This window comes from Microcebus murinus, chromosome 22, assembly GCF_040939455.1.
Source record: "Microcebus murinus isolate Inina chromosome 22, M.murinus_Inina_mat1.0, whole genome shotgun sequence".
Classification (NCBI taxonomy): domain Eukaryota; kingdom Metazoa; phylum Chordata; class Mammalia; order Primates; family Cheirogaleidae; genus Microcebus; species Microcebus murinus.
Window position 1 is genome coordinate 23,150,638 of NC_134125.1, and position 19,000 is coordinate 23,169,637.

General features: G+C 52.6%; 1 pseudogene and 1 gene segment (V, D, J or C); both read left to right on the forward strand.

Annotated features, from left to right (window-relative positions):
- The first annotated feature begins 10,549 nt into the window (after positions 1-10,549).
- LOC109729888 (immunoglobulin lambda variable 1-40-like) lies at positions 10,550-11,384 on the forward strand (annotated as a pseudogene).
- Positions 11,385-14,557: 3,173 nt separating this feature from the next.
- On the forward strand, positions 14,558-15,285 carry LOC142863526 (putative non-functional immunoglobulin lambda variable 5-48). The segment is given in 2 exon segments: positions 14,558-14,669; positions 14,787-15,285. Coding segments are annotated over 2 exon segments (387 nt in total).
- Positions 15,286-19,000: the final 3,715 nt, after the last annotated feature.

A 19,000-nucleotide genomic window follows, 5' to 3' on the forward strand; every position in this document is an offset into this window, starting at 1 on the left:
CTGCCAGATGACTATTTTCACACCCCCATTATTCCTATGAAAAGGTAAATGAGTTACCTGGACATGAATCTCTCTAAATTTTGCAAATTTCTTTCCACACTGTCATTCCATGGTGACAAATGCACAAACAACCCTACCATAGTCCTGAGCCCTGCTCTTCCCTGTGGCCTTCCCTGCATCAGCTGCAGCATCACAATCTCTCTGGGGTCACTCTCGCCCACCGCACACTCTGACTGTCACCTCCTCTCTCACAGCCTGGGCTTCAGTCTTCTGTCCCCATGTCCCACCTCAGAGGCACATGCCCCTCTTCCCCTTCCCTATTTCCTCTGCTGTCATCTCCCTCAGCCACCCAGGCATGTTTCCTGCCCATTCTGTGCTTCAAGGTCTCCTAAAATTCCTGTCCTAGAGCTGAGTCTCTAATAGGGTGACAGAGGACAGGCACAGCTGTGGGTAAACCTCTCCCCTTAAATGAAGGAGACTCAGCCTCATGGCCCTGGGCATTGTCCCCACTGCATGCCTCAGCCCCACCCCCACCCCCTCTGCCCACACCAGTGTCTGCCACCCCCTCTCTGAGCCTTGCTCTGGACAGGGCTGAGCATCCCACGGTCTATGTTCCCCTCTGTGAACCCCATTTCCCCTCAGTGACCTCCTAGTCACACTGAGCAAGTGCCCCTCCTCTGAGCCGTCCTCCCAGAGAGACCCTCTCTGTGCTCCTGTCCAGAGCAGGTGACACGCTCTCATGATCAGGAGTCCACACGGCCCTCCTGTGATAGGGCCTCCTCTCACCCATTTTTGCCAACAATTCCCACAGAGTCTCTGAAAAGTTCAAAGAAAACATAGACAGTTACACAGCTACTAAGAAATACAAACAATTCCCACTAATAAAAAAATTGTGCAAAAGAAGGTAAAATGTATCCAGATGACATAACATAATATCACTATATATAAAGTAAAATTTCATAAAACTATGCACGGTGCATATACTACGAATCAGTCAATTTCAGAATGTCACTCCCACCCTGACCTCCCGCTGGAGCCGTCTCTCCCCACAGACAGGGCAGGGGCTGCTGCAGCCATGGCAGGTTCAGGAGCTCAGGGAGGCCCAGGACAGAGCAGTGGGTGTGGCTGGAGCCCCAGAGCCAGGGGAGGGGCTGCAGGGCTGTGGGGTGGGCGGGCTAGACCAGGAAGGGGCTGAGGGGTGAGGACTGTGGGGTTCATGCAAACAGCCCTGGGGAGTCACTGACAGAATTTAATCCTGGGGTCACCTGCCTGACCTGAGTGCAAAGCTCTCTCCTGGTGTCCTGAGGACAGAGGCCTGAGGGAATCAGAGGATCCTGGTCATAGTTATTTATCAAGAGAACCTCACAGTCTAGGAGTGTGGGACCATTTGCACAGTTAAGCGGATTTGCATCTGGGATGCAGTGAGGAAGGGATAGTGTCTGCATTCATCTGCCCAGGAGTCAACGTCTCTACAGAGACATTAAAATGTCACACTGACCTTCCTAGTAAACTATAAAAAATATAAGTAAGAAAATAAAAATAAGGAAATTATGTTTAGAATGATACAGCTGGAGCCCATTCTACTAAGTGAAATATCACAAGAATGGTCATGCAAGCACCACATGTACTCACCATTGACCTGTGTATAAATTGATCAATACTTATGTACACATAGAGTAGTGACGTTTGCCGAGTGTCCAGCAGGTGGGATGGGTGGGGGATGGCTATACTCACTCCTAATAGGTCAGTTCACACCCTCTGCGAGAGGGACAAGCTTGAAGCTCTGACACAAGCGGGACAGAGAAAATAGATACAACCTAAACATTTGCACCCTGTAATATGCTGAAATACAATGAATGAATCAATGAATTAATAAAGAAACACCTTGCATTCTCTGCAAAACAAAATAGTACTAAGAAATATAAGACACAAATAATCAGAAAAATATAAATTTAGGAAGATAAAATTCACTTCAAACACTTAAGAAATGTGTTAGACTATGAAGAAGTAAATGTTATTCACACCAACCTACTAATTTTTCACAAATCATACCTAATCAGTATCCTCAATGTGTAAGTTTTGAAATGTTTTCTGAGTTTCTGAATTTTAAACACATCACTGAACCAATTCCTAGTGGTTCTTCCATTCCATTCCCCTGAACAGCCTGTCCCGCCATTCAGATCAGCTCAATGTTCCAGCAACTGAGGAGCCTACAAAGATGGCACATGAGAGTCATTTAGGTTTTTCTAGAATGTAGAATAACATGGGTGGCTGATAAATAAAAAAGTTATATATGCACATAGTCGCACCTCTCATAGTGCAGGGTTCCTTCTGGGAGTGTGAAATCCCAGTAATCACTCACAGTGTACTGGGGTCACTCCACCAAGGAGTCAGCCCATGGGTGTGTGACCAGAGACAGTGACTGGGGAGCTGCAGAGACCAGCTGGGCTCTCAGGTCTCTGGGCCATGGGGAGGTGTGTGCCTGTGACCAGCAGGGGACGCTGGGGGATTGCCCTGTGGTCCCCACACAGCTGCTCAGGGAGGACCAGTCACTCTAAGGAGCCTGGGCCTCAGGTCTGGACCCTGTGCTCATTGATGCGGACTCAGCAGTTGTGTCCTCTCTGGCCTGGCACAGTCCCCTAGGCAGGGCCTTTTGTATGGTCCCAGCAGCTGCTTCCTCCCAGGGCTCCCCCAAGGGGCAAAGCAAAGCCCCCTCCTCAGTGTGCAGGGAGAGCTGAGCTCCAGCCCAGGGCTCAGGGAGGGGCTGGGCAGTCCCTGGATGGAAACACGTTTGCATGAGCAGCCCCTCCTCTGCAGAGGGTGGGGACAAAAGGAGGCCTGGGCAGCCCAGCTCCACTGTGGGGACCAGGGGCTGTGTGCACCATGGCCTGGGCTCCTGTCCTGCTCGTGCTCCTCTCTCACTGCACAGGTAGGGACAGGCCTCGTAAACTGAGTCTCAGTTTCCATGGTGTGTCAGCCCTTTTGTCTAAGACCCATGGAGTACTTCAGTCTGGATTCTGCCCCAGCACTCAGGAATGTCTCTCTTTGCAGGTTCCCTGTCCCAGCCTGTGCTGACCCAGCCGCTCTCCCTCTCTGCATCTCCTGGGGCATCAGCCAGACTCACCTGCACCCTGAGCAGTGGCTTCAGTGTTGACAGTTATGCTATAGCCTGGCACCAGCAGAAGCCAGGGAGCCCGCCCCGGTACCTGCTGTACTACCACACAGACTCGAACAAGCACCAGGGCTCCGGGGTCCCCAGCCGCTTCTCTGGCTCCAAAGACGCCTCGGCCAACGCAGGGATTCTGCACGTCTCTGGGCTGCAGCCTGAGGACGAGGCTGACTATTACTGTAATATATGGGATGGCAGCTCTAAGACTTACACAGTGATCTAGACACATGGGGAAGTGAGACAAAAATCTCCCACATTCTTCTGGCCTGGTGCTGTCACCCTTTGTTTGTGGCCCTGACAACATCTACCTCAGGGGTGACTTCTGTTCTAGATCTTCTAGCAATACCTGATTTTTCTTGAACAAATAAATGTGCCAATGTTACATCCTGCTGTTCGGTTCAACTTTTGGATTGACCCATTGCTCAAATCTTCTCACCCTGTGCATGTTTTGTCTTGAAAATTCCTTATGTAAGTTTAAAATCTCTCCATGGAGACTTTGGAGGAGACTAAACATATTTCACTCAGGTGGTGTCTCGCTCAGAGTAGAAAGTGTGAGAAAAGATGTGAGTGGGATTGCAGTCCTGGCAGACGCTTGCCTGGGGGCACGTGACCTGCTGGCGTGTGGGGAAGGGGGCGTGGCCGGCTGGCTTGCAGTCAGGGGAGGCCGACAAGGTGGGCAGGGAGAGGCCCAGACCAGGACAGGACTCGCTGCTCTGAGGCTGCTGGGCAGAGTGTGGGAGCAGCAGGCCGGGGCTGGGCTCTGCTGGGCTGAGACTGTGCTGTCACCTGCAGTGTGACCCGAGGGGTGTGGTTTGGACTCTCCCTTCACCCAGTGAGGCAATGCATGACCTGCCAGCTGTTTGAAGACAGTCACCCAAAAGGCTCTTTGGAGGAGATTCAAGATTTTTGGCTGTATTTTCTAGATTTAGAAATGGAACCTACATCCATAATCTCTGGATGGGCAATACAAGACCTTTCTCTCAAAATACACCCCGTCTGATAGCTGTCATGGCCTGTCCCAGAATTGGAGGTTGTGTCCCTGCCCACATTGGTGCTGCTGGCCTGGTCCTGTGGGGGGAGTAGATTGAGGTGTGACGCATATTGGGGGAATCTGAGACTCAGACCTTTCAGCGTTTTGTAGGAACTAGGGAATAGGCATCCCCATCCTCCCACAATTAGCACAGAATGTTCCACGTAACAGGACCCAGGAAATACTAGAAAGGCAAAGAGAATCATGACGATTTGTATGAAGTACCTCTAACGTTGCTCTGTGAATGGGGCAGGGAAGGAGATTCAAGGCAGCTCTGTCTTCACTTTGTACTCTAAGGTGCAGGGTTATGGGCTGTCCCCATCCTGTCCTGGGTCACCTCTTCCTCAATATTCTGTAACATGACCCAGGCCCAGGTGTCTGAGGCCCCTGCAGATATCCTGCCCCAGCTCTGCCCACCCTCGGGGACCCTGCCCTGGGCTCACAGGTCTCTGCACTTCTCCCTGCTGGTCCAGCTTCATGCAGGGACGAGGTCCTCAGGAGAGAAGCTGACACCTCCTGCCCTGGAAGACATAACAGCGCTCGGTGGAATGGTCAGGTTGTGTCACGTTACCATCAGGGATATCTCATCAGAACTCTGGACCCTTTGAAACAACCAAGTGCTCGTGGAATCCCAGTTCTTCACGTGTGTTCCAAGCCATCCTATCCCAAGAGCTCTTGCTTTAATTTCAGGGATGACCTCAAGAAAGGGATTCTTACATGACAAACACCAGTCAGTCGTCACCACACAGGTGGCTGAGTCTTCTCAGTGCCAGCAGTGATGTGCCCCACGTGTCCTTCCAGGGTCCTGCACACAGGCTGTGTGCACTCACTGCCTGTCCTCTGGGAGAAACGTCACCTCCCCCTGCACTGGGGTCAGCAGCGTGGGGTGGACAGTGTGGTCTGGTCCCACCAGGTCCCGAGAGAAACCACAAATGCGGATACCTGGTGGTTCTCAACCTGCAGGGTCCCATGTTGCAGGTCTTGCTTCACGCATGGCCACGTGGACTCCTGCAATACTCTGGGCTTCTATCCGAGGATGAAGGTGCTGATGACAGTTCAGCATGTGGAAGGAGCCCCGTGCTAACCCTGGGCACCTGCTCCACAGGAAAATGAGACACACGTCTCCTCTCTGATCCCCCATCCTGACCCATTAACCCACTCTGTCATTTTATGGCCAACACCAGACTCAGGGAACATTCCTACAGTCATTCCTCACTCCAAGACTAAGATTCTGAGATGCTTCCCTGGATCTGGAAACATCTATCCACCCAATGCTAATACTACGCTATTAAAATAAAAGACCCCAGTCTTGTCATTGTCCCATAGACAGGCAGATCAGATGGGAAATGCCTTTGGCCATCTCAGATGTCTGGGCACATGTCCTTGCTGTGTGTCTGTGTCCATGACTCAGGACGGGCATGTGGTTAGGAGTGAGAGTGGTCACCATGTGGTCCAGGGAAAAGGTGTTGAGTTTTGTGAAGTCAAAGAGGCAACTGACACATGTCACTGCTCTTGGCTGTACCTAAGGCAGCTCCCTGATGTCTGCAGGTTCCTGTGATCGTCCTCATATTGGGCAGGAAGATTCCCTCGAATGGATGACTGGGACCCCACAACATATCAGGCAGGAAGAAGGTGCAGATTTTAGAACAGACTACTCAAGAAAAGCCACTAGATGATGCCCAAGGAAACTAATAGACATTTGATTGTAATGCAAGTCCCTATAGGTGTAAAAACAAAGTGGACAATGACGCTTTTAAGTCACCACAAGGTCCTTGTGGAAACAGTTGGTGAATTCCAGCCCACATGTGGCAGGGGCAAAAGAGAGGACAGAAACCTCTGGAATCCAGATGAAGGGAATGTCTGCATTTTTGTGGTGTTTAAGGGATGAAAAACCAGCCAGAGGCTCGCTGGAAAGTCCTGCAGGCTCACAGCACAGGGGAGGGAATGTGTGGAACACACAGTTACAGTGAAGCCAGAATCACCACCACTGCCAGCAACAGCGACAGTTTCCATAGTTTTCATAGTTAATACGTGGGGACCTGTCCAACACCTAGCAATAGTGATTATGACAGAGGCAGGGATTGTGTAAACTTTTTAAATATTCTCCATTGTAGGGAAATTGGACAAAATATTAAATTAGTGGACTCTAAGAAGACAGGGTTGCAATATCTAGGGTCACTACTGAAACTGTAGGATGTAAAAGTAAATACCTAGTGAGTGTGAAATCATTCAGTGGAAATGCTTGATTCATGAAAAATAAAAGGTGAGAAAGCAGGAATTAAGCAACGAAGCTCAGATTAAGAAAGATAAATTATACACAAACACAAGATCAGTAATTGCACTAAATGGATGGATGGGATGAAAATACAGTTCCTTACAGCAAGGACACAAACGTGTCCTTCCCCCTCTGCCCCACAGGGGAGTTTAAAGATGAAGAGTTTCTACATATTCCGTGATGTTAACAACAAATCATTCAAACATAGTATATATATATATATATATATATATATACATATATATATATATTTTTTTAATTTCTGGTTATGAGGCGCATGGTGTGCTGCGTTGCTGCGTGTGGGGTTGGGAGGAGCGTCTTCCTGTAACGATGACACTGTTTCTCCTCTGAGCGGGCAGCTCCGCTGAAGCTCTCCCTGGTCATTGGCGGTTACTTAGAGCGAAAGAGGGTTGGCAGCCCAGCCTGGCAGAGCCACGCTGTGTGTCACCCCCGCAGCCCTGGTCCCCCACTGCTTCTACTGCACACAGTTTACAGACTGTGCCAGCGGGAAGCCCCTGTCCCTTCACACTCCCAGCCACAGCTCTGAGGTTTCCCAGGGGGCTCACTGCTGGAGGGAGGAGGACCCGCTAGTCACCCACAAAGAAGACCTGGTGACATTTCACCTGTGCAGGCAAGAAAACGTTCTCAGGGCTGGGGTTAGCTTTGGGAAAAATTAGATCATCAGGGCAGGATGTTGAGAACACATGTAGCTCATCCTTCAGCCCTGAAGTTTCCAGATAAAAATGCAGGATGCAGGTCACTAAGGGTGTGGGGAGCTGGTTTGATGACAGCTGTCACTTAAGATCAAGAGTGCATTTTCCCTTCCTGAAGTCATAAGCAGCACTGGGACCCATTTGGCCAACTTCAAAGAGAAAGATTGTGATACAGGGTGAGAGAGACGTGAGGCTACAGGACCATTTCAGCAGGTGGAAAGCAGACCACAGGGGACCCATTTCCAGGATGGTTTGACTGATGGCAAAGAAACTAAATGCTTACCAAGGGAATGTGTCCCATTTCTCCTTAGAATGGCAAAAGGAAAATTAATACAGAAAACCAATCAACCAAAAGCAGGCACTGTTACGGATTTATGGACAACTCCTTTTCAGATTATCATAATATAATATCCAAAATGTCTTAGATAAAATTTTTAAAAATCACTTGACATATCAAGAACCAGAAAAATAACAACTTGAGTTTTAAAAAGACAATGCACAGACACAGATACTGAGATGATCTTGGTGATGAAATTATATTGCTCACATCCTTAAGTCAGCAACCAAACAATTCCTTTGATGAGCTATTTCTCATAATCTTGAAATAAATGAGAAAAAATTAAAACTCGGAAAAATTTACAAGTCATAAAACAAAGTAAATATAAATTATAACACCAAAAATTTTTAATGAAATTTAAAAACAAAATCTCTTTGAGGAAGCTCAAGTACAGGTGACAATGAAACTGAATTTCGGCCTTGGACAAGACATTTAACACAACTAGAGAAAGTACAAGCCATCGTTATCAGGGCCCAGCAGGAGGCGCTGTGGGTCTTCTCAGAGCTGAGCCAGGCCTGAAACAATCTCAAATGGTTCAAATGTCATGGTCCCTGGGCCTGTGTTCACCGGACTGAGTTAGAGGTGCCAGCAGGTGTTTCCTCCCAATGGGCAAACTCAGAGCTGACACCACCCCAACAATCCTGACAACAGAGCTGTCCCCTGGGCCAAAGACACAGACTCACAGGGTGCTGGTGGTGTTGGTGACGGGCCCATATTTGCATGAAGCGTGACGCAAACACACGCTTCTCCCAGGGAGCTGAGGAGGAGACACGGGAACCATCCCAGAGACCAGGAACAGCTGTGGGTCCAGAGGGTCTTTGGCAAGGCCACACCATGGCCTGGACTCCTCTCCATCCTCACTGTCTGTCCAGGTGCAAAGGGACTTCAGAGACATTTGGAGGGTCCCCGTCCTCCTCTCAGTCCTAACTCCTGTCTGATTCGGGTTCCAGGTTCTGTCCTCCGTCTGTGGTGACTCAGGGGCCTCCCATAGTGTCTCCCGGAGGGACAGTCACTCTTTCCTGTGGCTCCAATGTTGGGACCGTCACCAGTGGTCACTCTTGACACGGGATCCCGCAGAAGTCTGGCCATGTCCCCAGGATGTTAATAAATGACAGAAACAACAGACAGTTCTGGACGCCTGCCTGGCTCTCAGTTTCCCTCCTTGGGGTCACAGCTGCCCGGCTCTCTCGGGGACCCACCCCAACACCGGCACGCATGCTTCAGTATCACCAAGTGTGTAAGGTTGGTGACAGAGAAGAAGGAAAGCCACTGGCAAATTGAAGCTAAGGAGAACCTGTCACAGAGAGAACTAAAGGGCTTTGATGAAAGAAAGGTCCCGAGTCCAGGCAGGGAGGTGACCAGAGAGGGCAGCTGAGGAGCCGGGGGAGGCGCCACCTTCCTCAGGAAACAAAACAGAAATGAAAACAACACACCCCAAACCTCCCTCCACCCAACCACCCCAGCTCCTGCCCAGTGTCCCCACTGGCTTCTCCTCCAGTCCCTTCCACAGTGTGGACCGTCCTCACCCTCCCCTTCCCGTCTCGGAGTCACAACCTCCCTTCTCAACCCTCGGGCCTCTCTCCTTCCTTCCACTTCCCTCCTGTCCTATGAGCTCCTCAACCAGTTACCAAAATATTTTGTATAACAAATGCCCAGGACTGTTACAATATCTTTTCTTGGGCATATTCACTCACACCCTCTATTTTTCCTCAGCTTCTCTGACCCTGCTCTTCAGAAGAAGCCCCCAGCGAGCTGATGCCCTTTTCTCATCACGCACACACACACACTCACACACAAACACACTCAAACACACACACTCACACACACTCACTCACACACACACACACTCACACACACACACACACGCACACACATACACACACAGGCACACGCATACACACACACACAGGCACTCACACACACTCACACACACAAACACACACTCACACACACTCACTCACACTCACACACACACGCACTCACACACACCCACTCACACACACACACACACACGCACTCACACACACACTCACACACACTCACGCACACACACACACTCACACACACGCACACACTCACACACACACAAACACACACTCACACACACACACTCACACACACACACACACACACACACATCTTGTATCCTCAGTGCCCTGTGTGGAGAGCTGGACCCGCACGGCCCCGTGCAGGAGGCTCACGCAGGCCCGGGCACTGCTGGGCGGAACCCGCAGTTGTCACTCGTTCTCTCCGCACACAGCGTGTTTGCCCGAACGCTTCTTAGGTAAAATGTCGTGAGCGTCCTCACTGGGCGCGGCCCTGCAGCCGTGAGCTTGGACGGAAGATTCTTAGAGGCGAATCCTCGCTCTGAGTGTAGACTGACTCTGATTTCCCGTCTCTGGAAACACAGACAGTCAATACGTCCACAGCACAGCCCCTGCACACCGCGCCTCGCGTCTCCTCCCGGCCCGGCACGAGAGCTCCTTTCTCCCCAGCACTGCGGGGCCCACGGCAGGGAGAGCTCCGGCCTCCACGGAGGAGCCTCACATGAGGAGAGGACCTGGAGGCCCAGGGCTGGGGAAGCGGGTTCCTGCTGCGGACTTGGTCCTGACCTTCGAGGACTGTGCGTGGAGACCCCACCTCCGTGCAGACCCAGGGACGGCCCAGGGAGCCGTGCACACGTTCACCCGGAGGAAACCGGTAGAGCGAGAAGATGGCTCTGAGGGATGGGGAGGCCACAGGAGCAACCCTGTCCTGGCCTGAGGCAGGGGCAGTGGACAGAGCTGGGCGGAGGCTGGGCTGGCTCTGGGGGACTGGTCACCATGTCTCGTGATGGTGTGTCAGGGTGTGGACAGCAGGGGGCGCACAAAACCCATTGCTGAGGTGTCTATGGGTGATCAGAGCCGGGACCAGCCACCTGCCCTGCCTGGTGCCTTCTGCTCAGGGCACAGCTGTGACCTCCCCACCCCCTGGGACCACACAGCCCCGCCCCCGCCCCCGCCCACCGCTGACACCCTCAGGCACAGGGGCCTGACCAGGGCCCAGGGGGGGCAGAAAGCCAGGCCATTTGCATGGAGGAGCCTCCCCTCTCAGGGTATGAAGAGGGGAAGGACAGACCTGGGGAAGCTGCTGCAGCTGCGGGCACAGAAGGCAGCACTCGGGACAGTCCCGCCATGGCCTGGGCCCCGCTCCTGCTCTCCCTCCTGGCTCACTGCACAGGTGAGCTGACTCGGGCCAGGGAAGGGCCCTGGGAAGACCGTGGGGCCCTGCTCTGTCCTCTTGTCTCCAGACCCAGAGTCACCATGTGTGTGTCTCCCCCTTCCAGGGTCCTGGGCCCAGTCTGCGCTGACGCAGCCGCCCTCGGTGTCTGGAGCCCCAGGGCAGAGCGTCACCATCTCCTGCAGCAACATCAAGGGTAGCTATGCGCACTGGTACCAGCAGCTCCCAGGAACGGCCCCCAAACTCCTCATCTATTATAACAGCGATAGAGCCTCGGGGGTCCCTGCCCGGTTCTCTGGCTCCAAGTCTGGCAGCTCGGCCTCCCTGACCATCGCGGGGCTCCAGGCTGAGGACGAGGCTGACTATTACTGCCAGTCCTATGACAGCAGTCTTGATGCTCCACAGTGCTGCAGGCCCACGGGGAAGTGCGACAAGAACCCCGTCCTCACCCACAGGAGGGTGAACGCCGGCAGCTGCTGCTCAGGCCCAGCCTGTGGCTTCTGGTGCTGCTGCTGCCATAATGCAATAAATGGCAGCAGGTCCAGCCCTTATATAACGAACAGCCACAAGACAGAACCGATTACAGGAAACCACTCTTTGCAGACATGAAACACTGAACAACAATCAGAACAGGACTATGTGACCTCATAGAAGGGAACACATATATGCACACACACACACACACACATGCACAGATGGGCCCAGCAGTGGGTGTGTGCTCTTTCTGTTGGCACTTTGTGGACTGGAAGATCACTCCCTGCACTACTGAAGACTTGGAAGGGGCGTATGCCACCCTCCGAGAGGGAAGCATTCCCTACACAGGAGAGGAAGCTCTGCAGGGATCACGCTCTCTCATCAGGGGACATGGGGACATTCAGGTGACCCTACTTTGAATGGCTGTCAAGGATGCTTCAAACATGGGAATTTTCGCCAGGATGCAATGTGGACGGTAAGGATGAGAGGAGAAGCCCTACGGGATTGTGATGGTCAAGTTCGGGCTCCACTGTCTGCAGGACGAGATGTTGGGCATCTCGCTGACCACTCAGAGGCAGCCGGGGCGTCCTAGAGAGTCCAGGGCTAGTGTGTGCGCGGCATGAGCAGGCGCTGCGTCACATCAAACCCCTGCATCCTCCCTCTGTTGTGACCACACAGAAAGGCCAGATCTCACAGGTGTCCATGAACCCATGAATCCTTGGGAAGTTTCTCTGAACAATTGCAAAAATATGGAGATGTGGCTGGGCCATCCATGCCGTGGATGCTTTTGATTATCTCCCATAACACGGTAAAGTTGAGAGCCTTGCTTAAATCCCCTTATCTATAGGTAAGATGAAACTATCCTTTATCAGAGTTTTTACATTAAATGATCATAAGAAATAGATCTCCAGACTCCCTAGTGAGTCCCATTTCCCCAGTTACCCTGACTAAAGACAACCTGGAACTCAAATGCCACAGAGTCTCCAACGATGCTGAAACCTGCCCCAATGCAAGGAGGATATTCCATCTTTCCTCTCAGATATCCTTTCATCGTTTTGGAAAGATTAAATGTTTAGGGAACTTAGGAGCACGATACACAAACACACTTTGGAAGGTACAGCCAATGAGAGAACCAGAGGTTGACAGTATGGATCATGATCTTGCGCCATGCTTAGTATCGCCATCAGTCCATTCTCCGTGGGGAAACATGCACATGGGTGGGCAGAGATGCATCTGCGGGGGTTCCTGTTAATTCCACACAATGAAATAAACATCCCCACTGGGAAGAGGCACAGGCTGGGCAGGAGGAGCAGAAGTGCTGAAAGGGAAGGGGACACTGCGGGCCGAGGTCAGTAACATATTTCCATGGGGACCTGCACGGGCTTGTGTCCAGGCCCAGGGGCAGACGCTGGGGACCAGGGCTGGGGAAGAACTGAGGGGCCAGGCCCAGAGACAGTGGAATGAGACACTGAATGTTTTACGCCTTGTTCTCGGGGAAAGAGCCTGGGGTGTTTGGGAACAGAGTGGCGCTGTCTTCAGACGCGGGTGAAGCGTCCTCCGCTGTGTAAGAGGGAATGAGGTGAGGACACCTGCCGAACACGTCGTACCGGGCCGAGCGGCCAGGAGAGCGGTGGCGGCCCTGCACTGGGCACGGGCAGTCGGGGAGGCCGGCCTGAGGGCGTGGAGAGGGTGGGCTCGGCGCCCACGTCCTGCGCGGCCGAGGGGCGTCCGCTGTCAGGGCTCCGCGTGCCCAGGGCGGCGCTGCGTCTGTGCTCACTGCGCGTCCCCACAGGAGCCTGAGCTCCACGCACAGGGCTGTCCCCTCCTGCTGGTTCCCGCTCCTCCCCTCTGTGCACCGAGCTCAGAGCTCGGCGCGGCGCCCGGGACACTCTCACCGTCCGTGGAGTGACCAGGTGCCGTCCCCTCAGCGCCACCCCCAGGAAGAGCCTCATGTCTGAGGCAAACATGCTGAGTTTTCGCCGTGGACATCTCAGTTCAGAGTTCTGAGTTCATACAAAGAAGTTGGTAACGGCAGCGCTGCCCTCGGGGTCTAGAGAGCAGGAGAGGAACGTGGGCGCGAGCCCTGGGGAAGTGACCGGGAGCCGGGCGGGTCCCCCAGGCTCCTGCAGAGACAGCGGAGAAGGACTGGACGGGCGGCAGGGCCGGAGCACAGCTCCACGGGAGCGGCGGGAGGAGGAGCAGATTCGGGCACCGAGGACGGCAGACAGGAGCTCAGTCGCTGCAGAGCGAGGGTGGCTGCGTGGGTGGGTGTCACTGACACTCCATGGAACTTAGAAATCGTAAGGCAGTCACTTGTCAGCAAAGCGTTGTACTTCATGCTGGAAATTCACTGTGTGGATCGCGGATATCTCAGATTCACCTGCTCAACTGAAGCCCCTCAAACACTCTCTTGAGAACACACGTGAGGACAGTAGGATGGCGTGTGGGCTCAGTGTCCACAGAGCAGAGACTCGGCGCGGGAGAGGGGACGTGGGGCTGACGACACGGGATCTGAGGGCGCAGCGCCAGCCGCACGTTGCTGCAGTGCGACGTGGCAGGTGTGAGCCCACAGGTGCAACCTCAGGGCGCTCCGTGCCTCCTCCACGTGACAATTAGCACAGCGATGGCAAGAGTGAACAATCAGGAGAGTAAGACACAAATCGACTCATGTGAGAGTGGTTGGAAAACATTTCCATTATCACTAATGGCCAAGAAACAGTAGAAACACATGTATGTATTACACAATACACCAGGAAGCCTTATTACATTGGTAACATCTTAGATGAGGGGCTGACAACCTAAGTTGTCATTTATATACATGTTTGCTCCTCTCATAGTCCAAGATTCCTTCTGGGAGTGAGAAACGACAGTGATTCCACGCAGAGTATCAGCATTAGGATCACAGTTTGTAAGTTGCAGACTGCGCCTGTGTCAATACAGACAGTGACTGGGAGCTGCAGAGACCAGCTGGGCTCTCAGGTCTCTGGGCCATGGGGAGGTTTGTGCCTGTGACCAGCAGGGGGCGCTGGGGGACTGCCCTGTGGTCCCCACACAGCTGCTCAGGGAGGACCAGTCACTCCAAGGAGCCTTGGTCTGGGGGTGGGCCCTGTGCTCACTGATGGGGACTCAGCAGCTGTGTCCTCTCTGGCCTGGCACAGTCCCCTGAGCAGGGCCCTTTGTATGGTCCCAGCAGCTGCTTCCTCCCAGGGCTCCCCCAAGGGGCAAAGCAAAGCCCACTCCTCAGTGTGCAGTGAGAGCTGAGCCCCAGCCCAGGGCTCAGGGAGGGGCTGGGCTGTCCCTGGATGGAAACACGTTTGCATGAGCAGCCCCTCCTCTGCAGAGGGTGGGGACAAAAGGAGGCCTGGGCAGCCCAGCCCCACTGTGGGGACCAGGGGCTGTGTGCACCATGGCCTGGGCTCCTCTCCTGCTCGTGCTCCTCTCTCACTGCACAGGTAGGGACAGGCCTGGGAGACCCAGGGCAGCCCCAAGTCCACTCTGTCTCTTCTGGCTCAGGGACAGAGATGTTAACCCCGATCTCGGCCCCATCATCCATGTGTGTCTGTTTGCAGGTTCCCTGTCCCAGCCTGTGGTGACTCAGCCGCCCTCCCTCTCTGCATCTCCTGGGGCATCAGCCAGACTCACCTGCACCTTGAGAAGTGACATCAGTGTTGGTGGTATAGAAATGTCCTGGTACCAACAGAAGCCAGGGAGCCCGCCCCGGTACCTGCTGTACTACTACTCAGACTCGAATAAGCACCAGGGCTCCGGGGTCCCCAGCCGCTTCTCTGGCTCCAAAGATGCCTCGGCCAATGCAGGGATTCTGCACGTCTCTGGGCTGCAGCCTGAGGACGAGGCTGACTATTACTGTAATATATGGGATGGCAGCTCTAATACTTACACAGTGATCTAGACACACGGGGAAGTGAAACAAATATCTCCTCCCCTTCTTCTGGCCCTGTGATTTCAGCCTTTGCTTGTGGCTCTGACAAAGTCTACCTCAGGGCTGACTTCTACTGTCAGATCTTCTAGCAATACCTGATTTTTCTTGGGCAAATAAATGTGACAATGTTATATCCTGCTGTTCAACTCAACTTTTGGATTGACCCATTGCTCAAATCCTGTGCATGTTTTGTCTTGAAAATTCCTTATGTAAGTTTAAAATCTCTCCATGGAGACTTTGGAGGAGACTAAACATATTTCACTCAGGTGATGTCTCGCTCAGAGTAGAAAGTGTGAGAAAAGATGTGAGTGGGATTGCAGTCCTGGCAGATGCTTGCCTGGGTGCACGTGACCTGCTGGCGTGTGGGGAAGGGGGGCGTGGGCGGCTGGCTTGCAGTCAGGGGAGGCCGACAAGGTGGGCAGGGAGAGGCCCAGACCAGGACAGGACTCGCTGCTCTGAGGCTGCTGGGCAGAGTGTGGGAGCAGCAGGCCGGGGCTGGGCTCCAGCTGGGCTGAGACTGTGCTGTCACCTGCAGTGTGACCCGAGGGGTGTGGTTTGGACTCTCCATTCACCCCAGTGAGGCAATGCATGACCTGCCAGCTGTTTGAAGACAGTCACCCAAAAGGCTCTTTGGAGGAGATTCAAGATTTTTTGCTGTATTTTCTGGATTTAGAAATGGAACCTATATCCATAATCTCTGGACGGGCAATACAAGACCTTTCTCTCAAAATACACCCCGTCTGATAGCTGTCATGGCCTGTCCCAGAATGGGAGGTTGTGTCCCTGCCCACATTGGTGCTGCTGGCCTGGTCCTGTGGGGGGAGTAGATTGGGGTGTGACGAATATTGGGGAAATGTGAGACTCAGACCTTTCAGCGTTTTGTAGGAACTGGGCAACGGGCTTCCCCATCCTCCAACAATTAGCACAGAATGTTCCACGTAACAGGTCCCAGGAAATACTAGAAAGGCAAAGAGAATGATGACGATTTGTATGAAGTGCCTCTAACGTTGCTCTGTGAATGGGGCAGGGAAAGAGATTCAAGGCAGCTCTGTCTTCACTTTGTGCTCTAAGGTACAGGGTTATGGGCTGTCCCCATCCTGTCCTGGGTCACCTCTTCCTCAATATTCTGTAACATGACCCAGCCCCAGGTGTGTGAGGCCCCTTCAGATATCCTGTCCCAGCTCTGCCCACCCCCAGGGACCCTGCTCTGGGCTCACAGGTCTCTGCACTTCTCCCTGCTGGTCCAGCCTCATGCAGCGACGAGGTCCTCGGGAGAGAAGCTGACACCTCCTGCCCTGGAAGACATAACAGCGCTCGGTGGAATGGTCATGTTGTGTCACATTACCATCAGGGATATCTCAACAGAACTCTTGACCCTTTGAATCAACCACGTGCTCGTGGAATCCCAGTTCTTCATGTGGGTTCCAGGCCATCCTCCCCCAAGAGCTCTTGCTTTCATTTCAGGGATGACCTCAAGAAAGGGATTCTTACATTACAAACACCAGTCACTCGTCACCACATAGGTGGCCGTGTCTTCTCAGTGCCAGTAGTGATGTGCCCCACGTGTCCTTCCAAGGTCCTGCACACAGGCTGTGCTCACTCACTGCCCATCCTCTGGAGAAATGTCACCTCCCCCTGCACTGGGGTCAGCAGCGTGGGGTGGACAGTGTGGTCTGGTCCCACCAGCTCCCGAGAGAAACCACAAATGCGGATACCTGGTGGTTCTCAACCTGCAGGGTCCCATGTTACATGTCTTGCTTCACGCATGGCCACGTGGACTCCTGAAATACTCTGGGCCTCTATCTGAGGATGAAGGTGCTGATGACGGTTCAGCATGTGGAAGGAGCCCCGTGCTAACCCTGGGCACCTGCTCCACAGGAAAATGAGACACACGTCTCCTCTCTGATCCCCCATCCTGACCCATGAACCCACTCTGTCATTTTATGGCCAACACCAGACTCAGGGAACATTCCTACAGTCATTCCTCACTCCAAGACTAAGATTCTGAGATGCATCCCTGGATCTGGAAACATCTATCCACCCAATGCTAATACTACGCTATTAAAATAAAAGACCCCAGTGTCGTCATTGTCCTATAGACATGGAGATCAGATGGGAAATGCCTTTGGCCATCTCAGATGTCTGGGCACGTGTCCTTGCTGTGTGTCTGTGTCCACCACTCAGGACGGGCATGTGGTTCGGAGTGAGAGTGGTCACCATGTGGTCCAGGGAAAAGGTGTTGAGTTCTGTGAAGTCAAAGAGGCAACTGACACATGTCACTGCTCTTGGCTGTACCTAAGGCAGCTCCCTGATGTCTGCAGGTTCCTGTGATCGTCCTCATATTGGGCAGGAAGATTCCCTCGAATGGATGACTGGGACCCCACAAAATATCAGGCAGGAAGAAGGCTCAGACTTTAGAACAGACTAATCAAAGAAAAGCCACTAGATGATGCCCACGGAAACTAAAAGACATTTGATTGTAATGCAAGTCCCTATAGGTCTAAAAACAAAGTGAACAATGACGCTTTTAAGTCCCCACAAAGTCCTTGTGGAAACAGATGGCGACTTCCAGCCCACATGTGGCAGGGGCAAAAGAGAGGACAGAAACCTCTGGAATCCAGATGGAGGGAATGTCTGCATTTTTGTGGTGTTGAAGGGATGAAAAACCCGCCAGAGGCTCGCTGGAAAGTCCTGCAGGCTCACAGCACAGGGGAGGGAATGTGTGGAACACACAGTTACAGTGAAGCCAGAATCACCGCCACTGCCAGCAACAGCGACAGTTTCCATAGTTTTCATAGTTAATACGTGGGGACCTGTCCAACACCTAGCAATAGTGATTATGACAAAGGCAGGGATTGTGTAAACTTTTTAAATATTCTCCATTGTAGGGAAATTGGACAAAATATTAAATTAGTGGACTCCAAGAAGACAGGGTTGCAATTCACAATATCTAGGGTCACTACTGAAACTGTAGGATGTAAAAGTAAATACCTAGTGAGTGTGAAATTATTCAGTGGAAATGCTTGATTCATGAAAAATAAAAGGTGAGAAAGCAGGAATTAAGCAAGGAAGCCCAGATTAAGAAAGATAAATTATACACAAACACAAGATCAGTAATTGCACTAAATGTACATTCATGGGTGGATGGGATGAAAATAGAGTCCCTTACAGCAAAGACACAAACGTGTCCTGCTCCTTCTGCCCCACAGGGGAGTTTAGAGATGAAGAGTTTCTACATATTCCGTGATGTTCACAACAAATCATTCAAACATAGTGTATATATATATATACATATATATATTTTTTTTCTTTTTAATTTCTGGTTATGAGGCGCATAGTGTGCTGCGTTGCTGCGTGTGGGGTTGGGAGGAGCGTCTTCCTGTAACGATGACGCTGTTTCTCCTCTGAGCGGGCAGCTCCGCTGAAGCTCTCCCTGGTCATTGGCGGTTACTTAGAGCGAAGGAGGGTCGGCAGCCCAGCCTGGCAGAGCCACTCTGTGTGTCACCCCCGCAGCCCTGGTCCCCCCACTGCTGCTACTGCACACAGTTTACAGACTGTGCCAGCGGGAAGCCCCTGTCCCTTCACACTCCCAGCCATGGCTCTGGGGTTTCCCAGGGGGCTCACTGCAGGAGGGAGGAGGACCCGCTAGTCACCCACGAAGAAGACGTGGTGACATTTCACCTGTGCAGGCAAGAAAACGTTCTCAGGGCTGGGGTTAGCTTTGGGAAAATTAGATCATCAGGGCAGGATGTTGAGAACACATGTAGCTCATCCTTCAGCCCTGAAGTTTCCACAGAAAAATGCAGGATGCAGGTCACTAAGGGTGTGGGGAGCTGGTTTGAT